The 19,817-nt window shown below is 46.6% G+C and overlaps 1 protein-coding gene across 1 annotated transcript in view; it reads right to left on the minus strand.

Moving 5' to 3' along the window:
* ADAP1 (ArfGAP with dual PH domains 1) overlaps positions 1 to 19,817 on the minus strand; it is a 58,779-nt gene that overhangs the window by 30,177 nt on the left and 8,785 nt on the right. The window contains exons 2-4 of the mRNA XM_086622113.1: positions 17,270 to 17,400; positions 15,604 to 15,695; positions 6,639 to 6,721 (exon numbers count right to left, since the gene is read on the minus strand). Of these exons, the coding sequence (XP_086478239.1) occupies positions 6,639 to 6,721; positions 15,604 to 15,695; positions 17,270 to 17,400 (306 nt within the window). The remainder of the gene's footprint in view (positions 1 to 6,638; positions 6,722 to 15,603; positions 15,696 to 17,269; positions 17,401 to 19,817) is intronic.

Genomic DNA, 19,817 nt, shown 5'->3' on the forward strand with positions numbered 1-19,817 from the left:
TTCGCAAACAGCCACAGCCCAGAAGACACCACCTGCCCCCAGCCACCCATCATCCCACTGACACCATACAACCGACCCTCCTCGCCCCTGTGCCACATCCACCGCCGCGTTTTACAGCGAGTGCCTCAAAGCAAAGGGGACGGTGTGGGTTCACGTACGGCTCCACACTCCCTTCTGCATGAGCATCTCCTTAAAGACCATGTGCATCAACATCTTAGCAAATGACAAATCAAGCCAAGGCTTAATTTCTTTGCTCTGGTTGTCTGGTGCTACGGGCTGTCTGATGTGCAATAAAACCCGTGCCCTTTCAGGTTGCCATTAGCGTGGTTCGTTCTCCAGGTGCTGCTCAGCCCTGTAATTCAACAGCTTATGCAGCACGAGAGAGGAGCTTTGCTTCTGAAGTTGTGAAAAAACACACGGCAGAGCTGGCGTTGCTCTGACACTCGTAGCTCCCCGCTAGCGAGCTGAAACAGGGTGAGAGACAGCAGAGGATGAGGTCTGTCAGTTAAAATAATTGGGTTTTAACTGCAACGCTGCTCACCGCTTTGTCTGATCAGGCCCAAAATAAACTGCGTTACATCACTGCAGGTCAGACTGAACTAATAAGGGTGTCTTTCTCACATGGAGAAAGAACGTATTTATGTCCCGTGCATTTTCTCCAGTGCTTTGCAGTCAGAACTCCTTCCAACTGTGCAAGTGCAGGGGAAAATTAATTCAGGCTGCTGCCCAGACTATCCAACAGCCACATGGAACGGAAAGTGAATATTAACAGATTTTACTATTTTACGGTATTCTTTCATGTTTCGTAATTTATTTTGCCATCGTATTTGCAGATGAATACAAAACAACACATGAGCCAAGTAAACTTTGGGGTGTTGACAGAAGATAGTACAAGCAAATAGGCACCTTCATACAACTGCTACACTTGAACTACCCTGGGTAAACCTAGAGCTCACCTGAATAATGACAATAAGATCTAAAGTGCTATAAATATAGGAATACAAGCCAACAGAGGCTAAAGCCCCCATCACCTTTGACTTGGCTAAAATACCCAAAATCTTGCCTTATCTTCTAGCTTTCTCAGTTGCTCCAATGGAAGCTCTCAGGCCACCCAAGGTTGCAGTAACACTATATCATCTTTCCCTGCAGTCCAACAGGCCATCCCACCCAGCTATGTAACTACCAATTAAATAATCAGACTCTTCCAACTTTCACCCTGAAGGACAGGGTTTAAATCTTCAGCTGGTGTATATCTGAATTTCTCCACCGTTTTTTATGGGACTTATGACAATTTAACATCAGCTGAGGAGCTCCAACCTCCCATGACTAAAGAATGAAAGCAGTGATGCTTGTTGGCATTTATTATCCTTCTCCCTTGCAAACGATGCATTCCCATGCAGAATGCCCTTGGGAACCAAATGTCTCAACATGAAAGATACGCAAGAGCATCAGCCATGAGCAAGGGAAAACTGCTGTTCCCCAGTCCTACTGCAAGGGAATCGTACTGGCGTGCAGAGCTGGTAGCAGCACTATTTATCAGCTAGACCCTATTGTGAATCTTCTATTCCTGCCTGCTCTTCCATCATCTGATAAATTAACAGCAACAGGATTTACTGGCCTATTTATAGGAAACACAAGAAGGCAGCATTCGTGGTAAAGTAGCAGAAAGCTGCACTTGATGCTGCTGCTGTTTGTGCCCAGTTTAGCCCGTGCCTCACTGGAAAGCACATTGTGCTGGAAAACACCTACGCCCTGGTCTAAGAGCACATACATCATTGTTGAACTACCTCGGGCAATGCTTTCAAGGAAAGGGTGGCAACTGCTTTTGCACAGCCCGGCATCTCTGTCTGTTGCTGGAGATGCCCATCAGCTCTCTCCGACTGCACCAGCCACGTCCATCCCATGGACAGGTGCCTTCACGGTCCTAACGATGAAGTTAAGCCATTTTCTCCTGACAGGCATTAAGAGATTAAACACCTGGTGTTAAGAGCTCTCCCACTTCAGGTGCTAATGTTAAAGCCAAGCCAGGAAGATGTGTTATCCCTGCCCACAACTCCTCCCAGGCTTCAGCTCATCCCAGGGCACCAGGATTCCTCCCTTCATCCCAGCGGTAACGAGACGGGTCCATCAGGAGCCAAAGCCAAATTCACAGGAGTAAATGACTCCCTTTTGCTCTCTCTTGGCCATCTGCACGTCCCATTCTCTTCTCTCTTGTCTGTGGCCTGAGATGCATTAGAGCAGCTGCAGCTTGACCAGTTTATAATATTATAGCGCTCCTGCTCTTCAAACACTGTTCCCTTTTGCTTCCTCGATGTCTCCCTTGGCTGAAATAAATCGATTTGATTAAGAGGAATAGAAGCACCCAAATGGATTAACTTTCAGCGGGACTTTTGGGAAGTGGTGCTGTTGCTGCTGCCTATCAACAGTGGGGTAAAATGTCCAAGCTTTCTAAAATTGCTCAAAATCTTTTTAAAGATTATCAAACCTTTCAATTGCCTTGAGATCCAGGTCTGGACTTTGACAGCAATTACCACCATCCTCCGCTTCTAGGAGAATTCAGCACCCGTGCCCCATTAAACTCCGTTAAAAGGGATAATTAGCTGGAGGCTGACAGTAATTTAGCCAGTTCATTTATCAGAAGGGATAAAAGCCAACCTGAAACACATTAATGTGAGGGTCCTAAAACTGGTATTATTCTGTGCTGTCGTGCAACAAACGCTTCGCTAGCGGAAGGGACACAGACCATGGTGTTAGTCGGGATTGCTGGGGTGTAATAAATAATGTTTTGCTTCATAAAGTCCAGCTAGGGCGAACAAATTATTTAGCTCTCATACTACAGCTGAATTAAGAGCTCAAATGTATAAACGGGTGTATCTAAGAATCGATAGCAGATCACCGAAGCATTTAATCACTGCTTTACTAATCTCCCTGCACTATCTGAACTCAAACTGACTCCTCACACTAAAATCAATGGCGTTAACACACTCATTAACGACGGCTCTTTCGGAAGAATGAAACCATCAGAGTTTGAAAAACTAACCGGGGGTAGAGGAGCTGAAAGCTGTGAATAGCGCATGGGCTTGTGCTCCAAGGCTTCCTGGGGGAGCGAGAAACTCTCTAAAAATTCCCTTACAGGAATTTCTACTGCAATCTTCTATCAAAGGGAAGCAGCTGTGACTACACATATAACAGCACATCCCCGAGAGGGGACATCTGATGCAGGGACTGAACTAAGATCCATGGATCTACAGCCACGGTTCCTCACTGGGATGAGGCTCCAGAGCTGGTTTCAATGCTCAGCAATGCCCACACCGGGGATTTCTGCACGTGCAAAGCGTCTTTGTTTCCCAGTTCTGGTTCTGCTACCTTGCATTGCTCTGTATCTCACGAGGCAGACATTTCTCCTCATTTCGGGGGCTATGCAAGACCTTCTGGGGCAGCTGTTGCCTTTGCATCCCACACTGCCTCTCATTTATACTCTTCACCATCAGCTGAAGAGTTTGCTGCATCCTGCTGCCAGGCTTCCTTGCATGACCATCTCATCTCTGACCTGCACATCTGACACTCCGGTCCTGAGACTCATTTCTCCTAAGTCTGTCAGTTTGGCTGTGATAGCTTCTGCTTGGCATCTACAGGCTCCAGACAGTCTCTCCCCAAAGGATTTTCTGAAAGACATTGAATTTCTGACCAGGGTTTCGTCAGGCTGCCTGGAAAAGGATGTTGCTCAAAACTATTCAAAGATAGCATTTTTGTATTTTTTATGCAATTATTGAACAAATATCAGAATGCAAAATTGCCCCTGGGATTGGAAAATGGAATTAAATCTTCCAACAAACATAAGAAAATGGATACCGACGTCTCTATTAGCAACAAAATGTTTCATGCTTAGAAATTGGTGATCTAACACCTCTCCAGGGGATTCAGAATGGCAAGAAAAATCAGTCTAAGACAGCGTTAGAAAGAAAAAGAGATACATATACATTCAAGTGAGACACAAGCTGGATGTGGAGTGGGCAGGAGGGCGTCCTTGTGTCAGTCCCACCTCGGTGCGTTCACAGGCAGTTCAGGAGGTCATTAGTGGAAAGCAACAGCCCAGATCCTCTGCAGTTCCCAGCCCTGCTGAGCCCAGCATAATCAGGCACAGGAGGTCCACCCCACATTGGCTGCATCCTCCGAGCTGCTGCTGTGACCACTAAGCTGTATCAACCCCCACAAGCAGCTAGAAGGGTAGAGCTGGGACGCGTGGCGTTGCTTCTGCAAGCACCAAGCTCCAGCCTGTCTCAGAGGGCCCATGGATGGTGTGGTTCATATCTGCTTTGATGGCATCAGTTTATACCAGCTGGGCAAACTGGTGGTCCAGCACCGCATACAACACAATGATGAAACACCCCCATTTCACCCAAGAGATACAGGAACTGTCCCATCACACACGGGAACATCTCTGTTAGGGAGATGGTTTAGTGGTGGACTTGGTAATGTTAGGTTAATGGCTGGACTCGATCTTAGGGTTTTTTCCAACCTAAATGATTTTATGATCTCCAGCATGCTGCTTTCCTACAGTACACAGGATTTTCCCTGGACCCCCTTCTCAAGACACAGCCCTGGGAAACAACCAGCTCTCACCGTAACAGCCCAAGAGTTGAAAACAGCATCATCGACTGGGTTACACCATGCAGTCCAGAAGAAGCAGCACCGTTTGGCACGAGGTGAAGTATGGGCATGCAACCACACCTGGGGCTGTTACGGTTCAGCAGAAGGGAGAAGTCGGCTCTGCAAGTTTGGTAGGTCCCCCCAGCTTTGTTTCGCTGTAACACCAACCTGGTCATCCCAAGGAGGAACCACCTGGCCAAAGGTCCCCTTTGAATTTACTGCTCAGAAGAATCAACAAATGACATTGTGGTTGCACGGGTCATTTGCACGCCTCCTACCCTGGATTTTAACGATGGTACAATTCTCAAAGACAATACACAACCTAAAAGCCCTCAGACACAACCTACAAGATGCCCACTAGCCTGCCTTCCCTTCCCCTCCTTTCCTCCTCCCGAGAACACTGCTCATTTAAAACGGCTTACCTCCTTCTCTTCTATTCTGCATTTAATGGCTTTTGAACTTCGAAGAGAGGGGAGAAAACCCTATCGCTTCACCATACAGTTCAATATCATGCAGCCACATTACTGAAGAACAACTACAAAATACGCAGCAAAAATAAACTCCCATTTGAACTCTTCCTGTAATATTTTTCAGAGAGCTCAGAACACGCTGCCCTTCTTCCCACACAGCACTGAAGCATCTACTTCACTTTAACCAGGTACACGCTCTTCTTGGAGTCGAAAGGACTAATCATGTGCTTAAAATTCGGCATTTGCCTGAAGGACCTAGTTGAATCCAAGCTTTTGTATGTAGAAGTTGCACGGTACAAATTGGAAACATTATTCCTGGGTGAACGTTATACACACACTGGCAGATATATTCCAAAATTATCTAAGGAATCAACCTATTTATTGTTAATAGAAAATGTCCAACTGCAGCAGACTGCTTTGAAAATCTAAAATAAAAATGTGCACAGTGTAATATATGAATATGGAAACCCCACACACACTACGTGCACACCTCATGTATACAACATAGCAGAGCAGAAATGCTCTAAACATAAATTGAGAATGTATGAGATAAGATTTTAATTGTGGTTTTAATAACAGCAAACTGCTGGAGCTACCTGCTTATTATTAGTCTTGAAAAGCAGCATGAAAATAATATTTTAACCTTTCATCTGTAACATGGTCTTTGCTAATAAAATTATCCCAGAGTCATCCAAGCACATAGCTGGTGTCAACTGCTTAATATGCAGAATAAATTAAATGCCACTTACATATAGCAAAGAAATACCCAGCTAGTTTCATGCACTTTTATGCTGATCCTTACACTGGTGCAGCCACACAACGAATACAGTCAAGCCCTGCGTCTCCTCTTCAGATCCTGTCCTTCTGCAAGAAAACCACCCCACTCCCTGCTCTACCAACCCACCCTCTGCGACGCCACCGTCACTCTGCCCATCGCGCTGGGCGTGCTGAAACGAGCCCTGTCACACGTGCCGGGTCTTTGCAATTGCAAAATGCTGTGTGTTTATTATACTACGAGGAGACCACGTCCCACTGACAACACTTGAAGTATTGTGGAAAGACAGTAACAAGAGATCCAGGAAGAGCAGGGGACCTGGCACACTTACCTACCATTAACCAAACCACACTAATCCTACTTCATCTTTCCAAAGCAAAAGTCACCTCGATGAGACAAACACCCTTATCTCCATTTCAACCCAGCTTCATGCCTCCTGCTACAAGAAACGAACTCACTGGTACTTTATCTGACTTGCAGTTGGTGAACAGCCCACAGAAGTCAACAGAAAGACTCATGAGAACTGATTTATTTCCATCAGGTATTAAAATATTCCCAATCCCCAATATTCCAAATCAAATACAGAGAATGTCAGGAGGGATCTTTCCCAAAAGACCACACTTTCTCCTCCTCCTTATTGACATACAAGTAATAATCAATATAAAGAACATATAAATGGAGACACAAAAAAAAAATTATGCTGGACATCAAAAAACTTATCTGCTGACAGTGTCTTTTGCTACCTGCAGAATAAGGCTCCTGCTTCTCGCTGTGAATGAATTCTTTTCGTTCGTATTTGGCTCTGATCCACTGTTCCCGTAGCAGTCTGGAAAAAAAAATACAGAGAAAAGGAAACATAGTCCAAGATATACTAAGGAAGAATACAAAATCATTAATTCTTCAGTCAAAATACAAGTGTAATTTAAAAGTCTTCCAAAAATCGCATTGTACAGTCTGGAGTCAAGAGTTTCTTCTACTCACTGTTGGACAACAATAAATCATTTCCTTGTACATCCAATTTTATTGGAAACCTATTTAATAAAATTTACAGATTTAGCAGAACAGCCCATTCCTACCCACCCAACCAGCCTCTGTACAAAATTCCCTCAGTATATGAATGATTTTAAACCTGATTTCCTCAGACTACTTCCTTCCCATTCTTCAGTAAATGGGATCAGTAAATGAAAAAAAAAACACAAACTGCACACAAAAGAAAGATCTTTGCCCTGAAGCTATCAACATGGCAGCAGAAATCGGGTACGCCTTGTGCGATGCATGTACACGACGGCCTTTTGGCAGTCGAAGCTGCAGAGATATTGTCTCCTTGTCACACACGGACAGCTGTTCAAAAAATTGAAGGTTAAAACCATACTTGTGACAACGAGGGGAAGCCCAGCCCAAGGACTGGTGACACTTGGGTGAACATGGAGCTTGCTGCAGGGTGTCACACACCTCCCAGACTAGGAACAACAGGAATTCAAGTGACAGGTGGCCTCTTCCAAATGAAAGGGATGTAGGACAGTCATATCCCAGGCCCTAGCCAACCTCCTGGAAGGAACTGGGGTGTGAAAAGTGAAGAAGCCTCAAAAAGACCAGGAGAACATGGCTGGGTGTGGATGTGAGGGCTGAGCCCTGTGGAACACAGGACTCAAACACTGGAGGGTGGTGAGAACCCACCTGGAAAAGCTCTGCCAAATTCATAGCATGTACTGCTAAGCCTAAGAAAGAAATCCACGACACATGACAGGAAACATGCCTATCATGAAGTCCTTTACTTTTCACATTGAAAATGATACCAATGTTTTATACACTGAGACCTTAACTTCCAAACAGGAAAAAATACCCCAAAGATTATAAATACCTTTTTGCTATTTTATTTTAGCATGAGCACTTCAACTGATGAAGTAGTTCAGATCTAGAACATGCTAGAAATTGCTTCAAACCATTTTTAACTGCACTTAGTTCTTAATTGCCCTAGAAACTTAAATAGCCTGAGCAGGCAGAAATCACATGCAGAAATAAAGGCATGTGTCATCCCAGCTTCACAGCAGACATTTCGAAGTGGCCTACACTGGTGACAGTAAAAGATCCCCCAGCACTGGGCGTGCTCTGTAAAACCCATTACACTTCAACACATCAACTTCTCCATCAATGAAAACTGTTGATAGGCTTAACTACCTTTCCTTTTTTGCTGACTACGCAAATTTAATTCTATCTTTTCAACAGACGCATTCCAGAAATGCTCAAAGAAGGTAAGTGTACTAACATTGCTTATGAAAATTCATCTGCAGGTACAGCAAACATGTTCATCAAATCTGCAAGACACTATTCAATGAGAAGTGTGGCTATAATTGGTTTCCTGGCAGTAAAGGAGGAAATAATTCCATATACTTTGTCCCAGCTATTGTTTCATCTCCTTGGTTGGGGCACCAGCCTTCTCCCACAAGGCTCAGGGAGCACCGCAGCTTCCCTGCACCCAAAACTCAACTGTGAGCTTCTGCTGTAACAGAAATAATGCACCAACTCTGCCTTTCCCCCTTCTGTTCCTGTTTTCATGACTGATCTTCAGTTGTTACACACACAACTGCAAGTTTGACTGAATCCTTGAAGATGAACACTCATCTCCCTCTGCTGTCACCCCGCACCACGCTCTGGTTTGGGTACAACCCATCTTCAGTTCATCTCAGGATGTTCAGATGCATTTTGTAGAGGTGTGCAAGGGGGGTCTTCTGGATCCAATCCCTACAACACGGTAGCCTGCAAATATAGAAGACTGATGACCCAAAAGGTAGCACTTAATTGCCTGTTTCTAATACTTCTGCCGCTTATCAAGAAAGCTACAGAAATTTAATCATAAAATCAACACAAATACTTAAATTTGTTCCCCTTCTTGCAATTTTTCCAGCCTGGCTGCTGCAGGCAGCATGTTATCACAAGTAGCCAAACTTGGACCTTTTCAACATGACGATTAGGGATTTGACTAGAAGGGAGAAAATTCACACCACCCTCGGCTCCAGCTGACTTTGGTGGATTCAGCAGGAGCTGCAGCTGTTCTGAGTCTCTGAAAGTCAGCCTTCCAGGACGAATGTTTAAATACAGTATAAATTAAGGCTCATGTGCAGCAGTGGGAAAATACTCTTGCTGTATAATGCAAATACTACAACAGATACACTCTGCTGGTCTCCCGCCGTAGGGAACACCGCTCTGCAGCGATTTATTTCCCGTGACGCTGTCAACAGCGGTGGTTCGATATCTCCACAGCTTTTGTGTGAGTGCAAACCAGGTAGCCATGAGGCACCTCACCCAAACGGGTATCCTGAGAAGCTGCTAAATGCTCTCAATAACCTCTGCCAGCATTTGGGCCAGAACACGAGTGGCTCCGATGGCAACGCCCACGGCAGACAGGGCTCCAGCCGTGCCGCTTTCCCAGCTCACAGCAAGCACTTCTCAACAGCTCACACACCATCATCACAAACCCAGGCTCTTTCAGCAATAATTTCAAAAAAAAACAAGATACCCCAAGAGCAGCCCACGCTTAGGACAACTCAGTGCAAGGCCAGTAGCTGCAGCTTCTGCCGCAGTGGTTATTTATAGAAAGCAGAAGAACTCCAGCAAAAGAAATCGAAACAAAAACCCAGCAAGGGCAGTGAGGAGTCCAGCATCTCTCTTCAATGCAACCAAGAAGTTAAGCAAGGACTTGACCACGCTCACTGTCACAGACTGGAGGCAATCCTGCCATTAAAAGCTGCTTTTGAGTCTGGCATTAAATCCTAATTTCACTGGCATAGATTGGATGAATTTAAACAGGAGCGGGAATTTGTCCTGGGATCTCAGAACAATCGGAGGACAGGGCCCATCCAAAGGTCTCTTGAGACATACAGCCTCTCCATCATTTTCAGTGGACTTCAGGCCTGATCTCCATTTCCTTTTAAGTGTGCTTCCAGAATCCAGAAGCCTTTTAAACATCTGTTGCTGTGTTTTATTTGAAGTGTATTTTTTCCTGAGGTTAATACGTATGCAAACAGCCCTGGTGGACATCATGTGGCAAATGCAGGACCCTCCATCCAAACCCCTTCTTTGATTTTGACCGGAGTTCTGTGAACAGAAAGGACTATAGCAACAGCCTCGTGGCATTTTATTGCATTTCTGGTGATGGGATAATGTAGCAAATACGCCGTTCGTGTTTGTTAGAAAAAATGTAAGTGCATCATTCCTAAACCGCAGAGATGCACAGCTTTTGGGATCAACTCCAAAAGCTTTAGCAGCCCACCTAAAGTATGGCAGGCTGCTGCTTACAGGGAATGTGTCATTTTTTTGGCAATTAGAACAGAAATGTCTTTGTAATTATCAAGATAAAAACCTGGGAGAAAAGGAAAAAAAAACCACAAACCCTACCAAAAAAACAAAATCCGAAGGAAAATCCACATTTTCAATAGAATAAGGGAAAACTCATCCCCTAGATGGAACAGGACTGTGCTGCACTGGGGAGGCAGCAGGTCCAGAGGTCAACAAAGCACCGCCAACACCAAGAGCTCCAAATCTCATTTTAGGTACTTGTTTGCTGGCCTGGCCACCCACACGAAAACAAGTGCTCTCTGTCAAAGGACCAGCAAGGAAGGTTTCAGAAGAAGCCAGTGGAGCTGTTTTATCTTGGTCCCACATCCTCAAAGCCTTTTACTCGCAGAAAAAAACCACTGTGGGAAAAGCTGTTCGAGCAGTTTAATATCAAACCACGGCTGCATGGCTTCATTGCGCTCTGTGGAGGAGTGCTGGCCAGCCAAATTCAGAGCCTCCAATTTATTGTTACCCAAGACCCTCAGCTGGGCTGGCTTTCCTGGGACACACTACGGTGCGCACTCTACAGACACTGCATGGCTGCTACGGCTTTTTGGAGACTTACAACAGTCAAGGAGCTCCAGCCAGAGGCAAAAGTGGACCAAAAGACATCAACCACCAACCACTGCCACCCTCTGATCGCATCCTTGTGAGCCACCATCGAGTCCAACAAAGACAAAAGAAAAGAATGTCATCCAGGAACGCCATTTCCAAACCACAAATTTGTAGCTTCTGGAATTTGTCAGAGGTTTTTCCAGCAAAAACCAATCTGCTTTCCACAGGCAGCTCTGTGGACGCAGCTAAGCCAAGTTTCTGTCAAACAACTGTTTTAATGAAATTTTAAGTCCGAGTCCAAATTTTTGCTCAGACTGCGAGGAGAGCCACTGCAGCGTAGATTAAAAGCCTGTCTAGCTTCACACTCCGCCTCCGCATCTTTTCCTATCTGGTAAGTCCTTGCTGTGAGGACTTGCTTTTAAATGGCTTTGTGGAGACCTGAGAGAGCTGAGGGGCTTCTTCCAGGCGCTTTGTGCATCACCCCAGCTTGCAGAGCCCCGGGAGTGATGTGACATCCACCTGTCCAAGACCTGTGGCCAACAAGCAAGCTTCTGTAGGAGAGCAAAAAGATGGGGGGTTTGACTATCAAGGCATAAAAATCTCACGTTATGGGCCTGAAGAAGTTAAAGCTGAATTTGAGTAGGCAAAATCATATCATGCTCAATTAAAATGCTAACTGGTTCCTTTTTTGTTTGATTGTTTTACGTGCACGGTCCAGTTCACCACAACGCAATTTTTCAGAATGGTTAAACACAGATTAAAAACATAAAGGAAATGGCCTGTGTCAGTACTATCTTAACCTTGTAGCAATTTCCTTCAGAAATTAAAGGAATCGATATGAATTAACGGGCCTACAAGCTAACAACGAAGAGAAAATGAACGACAAGCAGAGAAGACCCCGCGGCCGGTTGGGACTGAAGGAGCAGGCACTTGGCTGACGGCAGAGCGATGGTCAGGCACAGACTTTCAAGGCCACATGTCCAGCTTGAGCCACCACAGGAGGCTCCACCACTTCGGAACTGATGAGCAGCCTCTTCGGGAAGCCACACTGCAGCACCTTGAGCTTTATACCCAAGACATCAAGCACTTTTGAAAGCCATGGATGTAAAATCCGAAGACCCTTATTAAGAAGCAGGAGACCATTAAAGTCTCCAATAAGTCGGAGCATTAAAGAAGTTTATCTGTTATCTACCAGCAAAAGGAGGAGACAGAGGAAGAGGAGACCAGGTGAGGAGTTTGCATCCTTGACCATCATTACGCCCTGTGCATGGGAGGGGAGTGGGCCAGATTGACCTTCAGACACCAGACTGAGGTGGTGGGCTTGGCAGCTCCTCTACCAAATGAACCAAAATTTAAGTGATAAAGTAAGACAAAAAAAACCCACAGGGATTTACTATGCGATTTTATCTCCACACATTTTAATCAGACTGTAATACAATGAGCCACTTCTGCTAATAACTGGTCTTCTTCAGATGACTCCTCAAGATGAGAGCCTCACTGAGATGCATCCTCTCTCTGACTGATGTCTTATCTCATTCCAGATAAGACAACTACGCAGTACAACTCACTCTGCCCCATTTTCCTACCAAGGCACTCAAATGTACCGGCAGTCAGTATATTTCAGTGTTCTGCATGAGGAGCAGATGTAGCTCCCACTTAGGGAAGCACAGAGAGGAGCAGAGCAACGCACTGCAGCTCATACACAGTTCCGCAGAATGGTGCTCTGTGTTCCCAAAACAAGCAAAAAAAGCAACAGAAACTGCCATCAAGTATTGGGTAGGGACATGGATGTACTTCCAGAACTGCAAAAGCCCAGTAAGAGCTTGTCTCCATCGTCTTCTATCAGTTTGCAGTCAATCATACAGCTGAACAAAGCCTTTTTCCTTTGCTTTTACTCAAAAGCGATGCTAGCCCTGTTGCTCACTGGTGACTCAGAACTCAGCCATGTGCTTGCAGCGTGCCATCTGCCCCAGAAATAGCTGGTTTTACAACTCTCAGTCTGCTGCTGTGGTGTACAAAGCTCGGCTGTGACCACTTGTGACCATCCAAAGAGGGTTTTTGTGGTTTAAGCTCCACACCCAAGGCTCTTTGGGCCAATGCTGTGGTGGAGCAGGAATATCCCAGAGTCTGGGATTCATTTCAGCCTCGGGGACTTCCCAGTGGTACAGAAGTTGGCTGCTCTGCTCACTGCTCCTGATGCATGGGCCAAGTTGCTGGCAGACAGAAGACGAGAGGAGAAGACAGAAGGGGATTTTTTTGGGGGGTTGGGTGGGTTTTTTTGCCTATGTACAGCTGGTAAACTTTCCCTGGGCAATTCCAAAGCACCCCTCCAACTTCTCTAACCTTCGCCAAGTTTCTGACAGAGCAAGGAAGCCACAATGGGGTTTCTGGAGGATGCAGAAGCCAGATGCTGCAGGCAAACACTACGTATTTCCCAAGGAGTCAAACACAACATTGTAGGGGAGAAGAAAAAAGGACAAGCTGGTGCTGGAGCACTTTTTCCCTCTTGCTCTGAACTTTGCAGAGGGATTCCAGAAGTAGCATTATAAAATTAAGAAGCTTCAAACAAAGAAACAGCCTGTCCTTATTACAGCTTGTGCATTAGCATCCTGTCACGCTGAGTCTGCGGGCAGCTCCCCCAAAGCCTGCCCAGTCCCTGCAGCCAGCCAACATGGGCTGTCGTAATTAGAAGCATCAAAACTTCTTGCTGCTGCAGAACGTGGGTAGGCACACGACGGCACGGTGCCAGTGCTGGGTGGAGGTGCTATCCATGGCGATGCCACCTGGGGCTGCGAGCTGGGAACGACTTGTGCTGCTGCAGCGACCGGACTGCAGCGAGGTGGGGAGAAAGCTAAATATACACCCCTCCGAAAAGCAGCACTCCCCGGCTCTTGTTCAGCCTGTATGTGTTGAAAGGCACAGAGAGCCTCTAACTAGAGAAAGAAAAATACAGCCTGGCACATCATCCTCAAAACATTCCCAACGTGCAACGTACCCACAGCTGCTCATACCGCAGCAGTGTCCGAGCAAGATCTGCTACTGCGAGAGGTGGCATCTATCCCGCCGCCGGGCCGGAGAACGCCTACATGAGCAGAGTTCAGAAATCAGGGCGACCAGCCTGAAAACTGTCCCAGTGCAAAACAGACACGAGTTGGGAGCACAAAAGGGATAGAAATCGGCCCACAAGCAGCAGCTTGCAGGAAGGTTAGCCTTGCCTCATCCTCCCAACTGAGAACAAAATTTGAAAAATAATAATAAAAAGAAACAAGAAAAAAAATACTTAACCCCCCTCAGTCCTGTTTCTCACCGGTTACAAGCCCGGCCACGTGCCTCGGCACCGGGAAGGGCTGCGGACAGAGCGGCTGCCCCAGCGCCATCCCTCTGTGCTGGCAGGCAGCTCGGGCACGGACACGGCTGCGGCTGGAGCTCCGCCACCGCTCGGCATAGCTCCCCGGAGCGCGACTGCACCGCAGGACAGAGGAAGAAAAACATCACAGAGGCAAAGCCTGAGCTGCATTACCAAAGGAAGCCAAATCAACCAGCTCTGAAGCAGCCGCAGACGTTTCTGCCAGCCCGAAGCAGAAGGAATGAAGATGCCTGTGGTCTCCAAGCCACCGGAGCTGCAGCATGAGCTTTCGCTGCCTCTCAGCCTGACCGGTACAAGGGGAGCTGGGTGGGATTTGCACCCAGATCTCAGGACGCTCCAAGCTGCAGAGGGACCGGTCCCACTTCCAGCCAGACTCGCCCAGCACGAGCTCTGCACCCCCTCAAGCAGGGACGGGGCATGGGAAAGAACCAGGACTCTGCTCCTGGGAATGATTTAAATGACATGGATATCAAATAGGCCCCTGCCCTGCGAGGACGAAGCAGCAGCTACAGCTGGAGTGCAACACCTAATTGAATTTAACTGGGACTTGAGATCAAACACAACAAAAATCCCCTAAAACTGTGTTTCTCCTACCAATGACAACCAGGTGAAAGTCTTGCTTCTCCATCCTTAGTAGTAATAGAATCGTAGAACGGTCTGGTTTGAAGGGACCTTAAAGATCATCTCATTCCAACCCTCCTGCCATGGACAGGGACACCTTCCACGAGATAAGGTTGCTCAAAGCCTCATCCAACCTGGCCTTGAACACCTCCAGGGATGAGGCAGCCACAACTTCTCTGGGCAACCTGTTGCAGTGTTTCACCACCCTCAGAGCAAAGAATTTCTTCCTTACATCTGACCTAAATCTCCCCTCTTTCAGTTTAAAGTCATTGCCCCTTGTCCTATCACACACCCTTGTAAAAAGCCCCTCTCCAGCTTTCTTGCAGGTCCCTTTAGGTACTGGAAGACTGCTAGAAGGTCTCCCCGGAGCCTTTTCTTCTCCAGGATGTTATTTGTCACTTTGGCAGAAAAAAAAAAATCCACCACTGTCACTAAACCCCAGTATTTCTGTATTTCAAGTAGCCCAGCATCTCATACAGCAGATAAGCAAGTTCTTTTTTGATGCAGAAGGACTATTTGAAAAGGCAGAGGAAATCAATGGGTAGAAATTGGCATTTCTGTAGCTTTAGAAACTTGGAAGAGTCTGGGGAACAAACTATTGACTTCCCTGCATCGTCTCAACTGTACTTATTAAATAAGATCCCACACGCAGTATAAACTCTACCATATGCGTGCAGAAGAACAAAGATTTTCAGAGCTTTTTATAAATGAAACCTCCTTTGTGGCTAGAAAAAAAGTAAAAAAACCACTTATCCTGAAACTAAAACATTACAGAGGCTGCAGCTGCACAAACAAATAAATGGTGTTTACCAGCAAAGGTATTTACTTACTGACAGTCAAGAAATGTTGGCTTGTAATAAAACGGTGGCATTTTAGATTCATATTTTGCTTTTGCTACATTGTTTCCATTTGAGGCCATAAACTGTGAAAAGAAGAGAAAAACCAGAAATAATTAAAAAACATCAATAGCATTTTTCCTTGTCCTCTTTTGTTTCTAGAGAGCAGTAAAATTATTGGGATGGAGCCTCTGTTCATGTACTGAGAGGCTTCCCCAGGACTGTGCACAGAAGGGATGCTGTAAGGGCTGTGCCTGCAAACCTGGGCTCAGAAATTAATATTGATTATTTTTGCCAGGGCTCCCACAGTTTAATGTGACACTGAGGACAGGTGCGTGCCCCAGTCACACGTGCACAATATCCACTGGTCCCCACGGGAGCAGAAGGCAGCACATGGTGGCACTGCCCACTCACAGGCATGGGAATGAGATGGCTCCCAGGGAATCCAGCACAGAAATTAAGGAACCAGGGAGCAAAACCTGACACTAACTTTAAGTCTCCAGGTGTTACAGCTCCAGCAAGGTCTCTGACAATAGGCCCTTCGCTTTGAACCACATCACTTGTTCTGAAACGACAATTTTATTTTTGCAAAGCCATGCCAGCAACCTCAGAAAGGAGCCTGAAGTATTACAAATAAATAAATAAATAATAATTTGAAAGGACCTTAAAGTATTATAAATAAATAAATAAATAAATAAATTCAAAAATTCTGTCTGCCCTGACAACCCTCCTTTCCTTCTGATCTCACATAAACATGGCTAGTTGAGAACACTGCAAACAAAACCACGTATTTCCCTATTCATAAACTTTATTTAATGAAAACCACTTTATAAGTGTAAAAAACCCATCCTTTTCCAGGAAGCCAGGCTAAATATATTCTGTCTTGTATCAAATGCAAAGCATAGAAGCGTAACAAGCAGCTAAGCTTTTTCTTGCCCCCCACAGACTTTTTTTCATTATTTTCATGTTTTTGAGCTTCTCAAGTTTACATAATCAATCCATTCTAAAAAAAAAAAAAATCAGGGAAGGGAAAACCCATGCAACACAAAGGCCTATTTTCCTTATAAAACACATGACTCCACGAGCTGTGGCTTTCAGAAAAACCTCAAATCTACAACATACAAGATAAAGATCAATGCCTCATAGCGTTTTTCATGCCTTTAAAGACACCAAGAGTCAAAGCAGCCAGGTTTTCTGGGTAGGCTTGTCTCTAGCACCATCATCCAAACCTAGGCAGGTGTGTTGCATAAACAGAGAGAATTTGTACTGGGAGGGTTCAGTTCTTCAAGATGTGAGTTTAAGAGAGTCTTCCACGCTAAGCGGAACAAAGTCAGAAACAGCCGAGTTGGGCAGAGGTGGTAGACTAGAGGTCTAGCCTGTCATCTAGTCTAGGTTAGAGGTAACGTGAGAAATGGAAGGCAATTCATTTAAAAATAGTAATTTATACACGCTCTATTTTTCATAGGTGAGGGGGAAACCCTCACTTCTTCATGAAATGGCTATTCCATCTCTCCACCAGCATCATGGTCCTCATTCCCACATTCAGGAATTATCTAGACATGCTTTCTGAAATCACATTTGTTGTGGCATCTTCATAAAGGACTCTGTTTTACAGCTTTGACCCAAACTCCCCGGTACTTCAAGTCTCAGACGCGCGTACCTCCACTTGAGCATCATCCCAGTCATCCAGACGGACCGACTTCACTTTGCTGACTTGGGGAATATTGCGATGGATTCCTGAACAATTCAAGCAGATGAAGATCCCTAGGCTGTGGGATGCCCAGTCTGGGTCTGAAAGACAGAAAGAAAGAGAGAATTGCACTGGGTTGGTCTTCAGGTTCAGTGCAGCAGGAAGGAGAGATGGGGCAGGACAGGGCATGGCAGGGGAGTTCAGGAGTCACCAGGTCCGAGATCCCTGATTTTAAAGGCATCAAATCAATGCACAAGCAAAATACAGGTACATGTTCATTTATATTGATAGTCACACCAATTACACCAACAATTTACAGGTTTGCCATCTCAAGTGCAGCAGTTATTCGTGAAAACCCAACATACAGAGAACTGCATTCGTTTGAGACCTCCAAAACTGACTCCATGCTCACACAAAATGACGAGGTGAATCTCTCATCAGCAAATCCCACCCAAGCACGGGGTGGAACAGAAACGATGCAATTAAAACAAAGAGCTCAGGGAACCCGTTACACTGCTCCCTTGCCTTGCCATTTTTTATTTCATTTTTTATTTTTTCGTACAATGGCGAGTGCTCTGCAGAGAGACTTTCCTCCCACAGCTATGGCTGCCCAGCAGCACAGCCCTCCATGCCAGGAGATTTGCAGCCTTCGCCTTAATGGAAAAACGCTGCCACTGGCAGCTCTGTACTTTCTCTGAGCAAAACCACGCGCTGTTTACAGCCCCGAGCTGACGTCTCAGACAAAGCACTTTAAACACAAGTCCATCGCCTCCAAATTCCTCCTCGGGAGAGCCATTGCCTGAAGCGCGGGGAGATGGAGAGGAACCGGAGGAGGGCAGGGGCCGGGAGCAGGACACATCCACCAGTGTCCCTGGCTCTGCCTCGCTCCTAAAGCCCATACAGGGATCTTTGTTTGAACTCCGACTGGCAAATGTCAGCGCCTGCTATTCCAGCTTTGCCTCAGCAGAAAGAGCTTCCTCGCAAGTCACCGTCAGCCACGAGATCCTCCGCCCGCTCCCGACGGAGGTCCCCTCACCCCATTCTCCCCCAAACCCACATGAGTAGGACCCCCCACCAGCCACCCCATCGCATTGGGCTGTTGAGGGGTAAGGGCAGGTCCTCTTTTCTGACAAACCATCCTAGTTTGTTTATTCCCCCGCAGTAATTACGCTAAACGCTCGCTCCTCACAGCACAGCAATTATTTATAAAAAGCAAGGGAACGTGCTTTCTCCTCCTTATACATATTTAATGGTCTGGCTATGTCAGCGCAGCCGGAGCAGGCTGGCGTGAGCAATGAGGCTCCTCTGCATGGGGCATCGAGGTCTGCTACCAGCCCCTGCCCACAGGGACGGCCACCAACCTCCCCCAGCACACCCTGGAGAAGATGGATTTGGTTCCCCAGAGGTGGTGGTGTTCAGATACAAACCCAGGAGCAAAACGAGCAGCCTCACCGGAGGTGGCCGGGTGCCCGCCCAGGAGAGGGGAGCAAATTCCCAAGCAGTTGCAAGTCCCATCAGCAGCAGCTCCCTCGGCACGGGGCTGGGACCAGCAGCCAGAAACCAAGGTGGTTTTTTGCTGTTTCACATGGTCTCTCATCCTCACGCAAGACCCCAATATCTACAGTTCAGGCCTGGCAAATACAAAACCAGTCAAGTCGACCTAAGCACACTGCAGCAGCAACCAAATGCTGCCCACACCCAGCCGTGCCAGCGGGGACACAGGGTGCTCTGCCCCACCGGCCTCGACCCCTGCACCCTCACCCCACTCCTGCCACAATGATGGGTGACTCAGCTCCACGCCACCCCCAAGGTCTGGCACCCCCACTTATTCCAGTCGCAAAGATTGCTGCCAGTTACTGGTTGGCAACAAGAATCAAGAGTTTTACACGCTCACGCACGTTTCTGTGTTTTAACTCCTCACATTGTCCTCTCCCATCTCCGAACACGTGGCTGTAACTGAATTCTGGGACCTGCCAAACTTCCTACCAAAAAAACAGTCCAAGGTGCAGCACTGCTGCCCCGTGGTAGCCCAGGACCATGGGACCAAACGACGCGAGTCAGGCAAGGTGAAAGCGTCGGAGTCTCTTGTTGAAAAACCCATCTCTGACTTCCACGCAGAGAATCAGGCATGAGGAATGGCACGAGGGTCTGGAGAACACGGTGGCCACAGAGCAGTGATGAGGAAGAGGAAGCTATGGCAGCGAAGTTTGGAGTTGGGGGCTAATGTGGCCACCGGCTCCGTGCACTTGGCACAGCCACTCCATGATAACCATGCTTCAAGCCTTCCCAGAGTAATGAGATCTGATCAAAGCAGTGCCCAACTCAGGGAAATGGATAGCAAAGTATACATGGGCCTCCACAGGTTGCAGCAGAAGCCCCCACATTTGTCTCATGTCAATAGATTTCTCTTAGGCATGCAGGTGGATTTCTTCATACTGTCTGCAAATTCCTAGACTCAGGTTTCCAAAGTCCTCTCACAGAAGAAAGCCTTGCACTGCTGTGTGTGACAGGACCAGAA

This window comes from Tauraco erythrolophus, chromosome 17, assembly GCF_009769465.1.
Source record: "Tauraco erythrolophus isolate bTauEry1 chromosome 17, bTauEry1.pri, whole genome shotgun sequence".
Classification (NCBI taxonomy): domain Eukaryota; kingdom Metazoa; phylum Chordata; class Aves; order Musophagiformes; family Musophagidae; genus Tauraco; species Tauraco erythrolophus.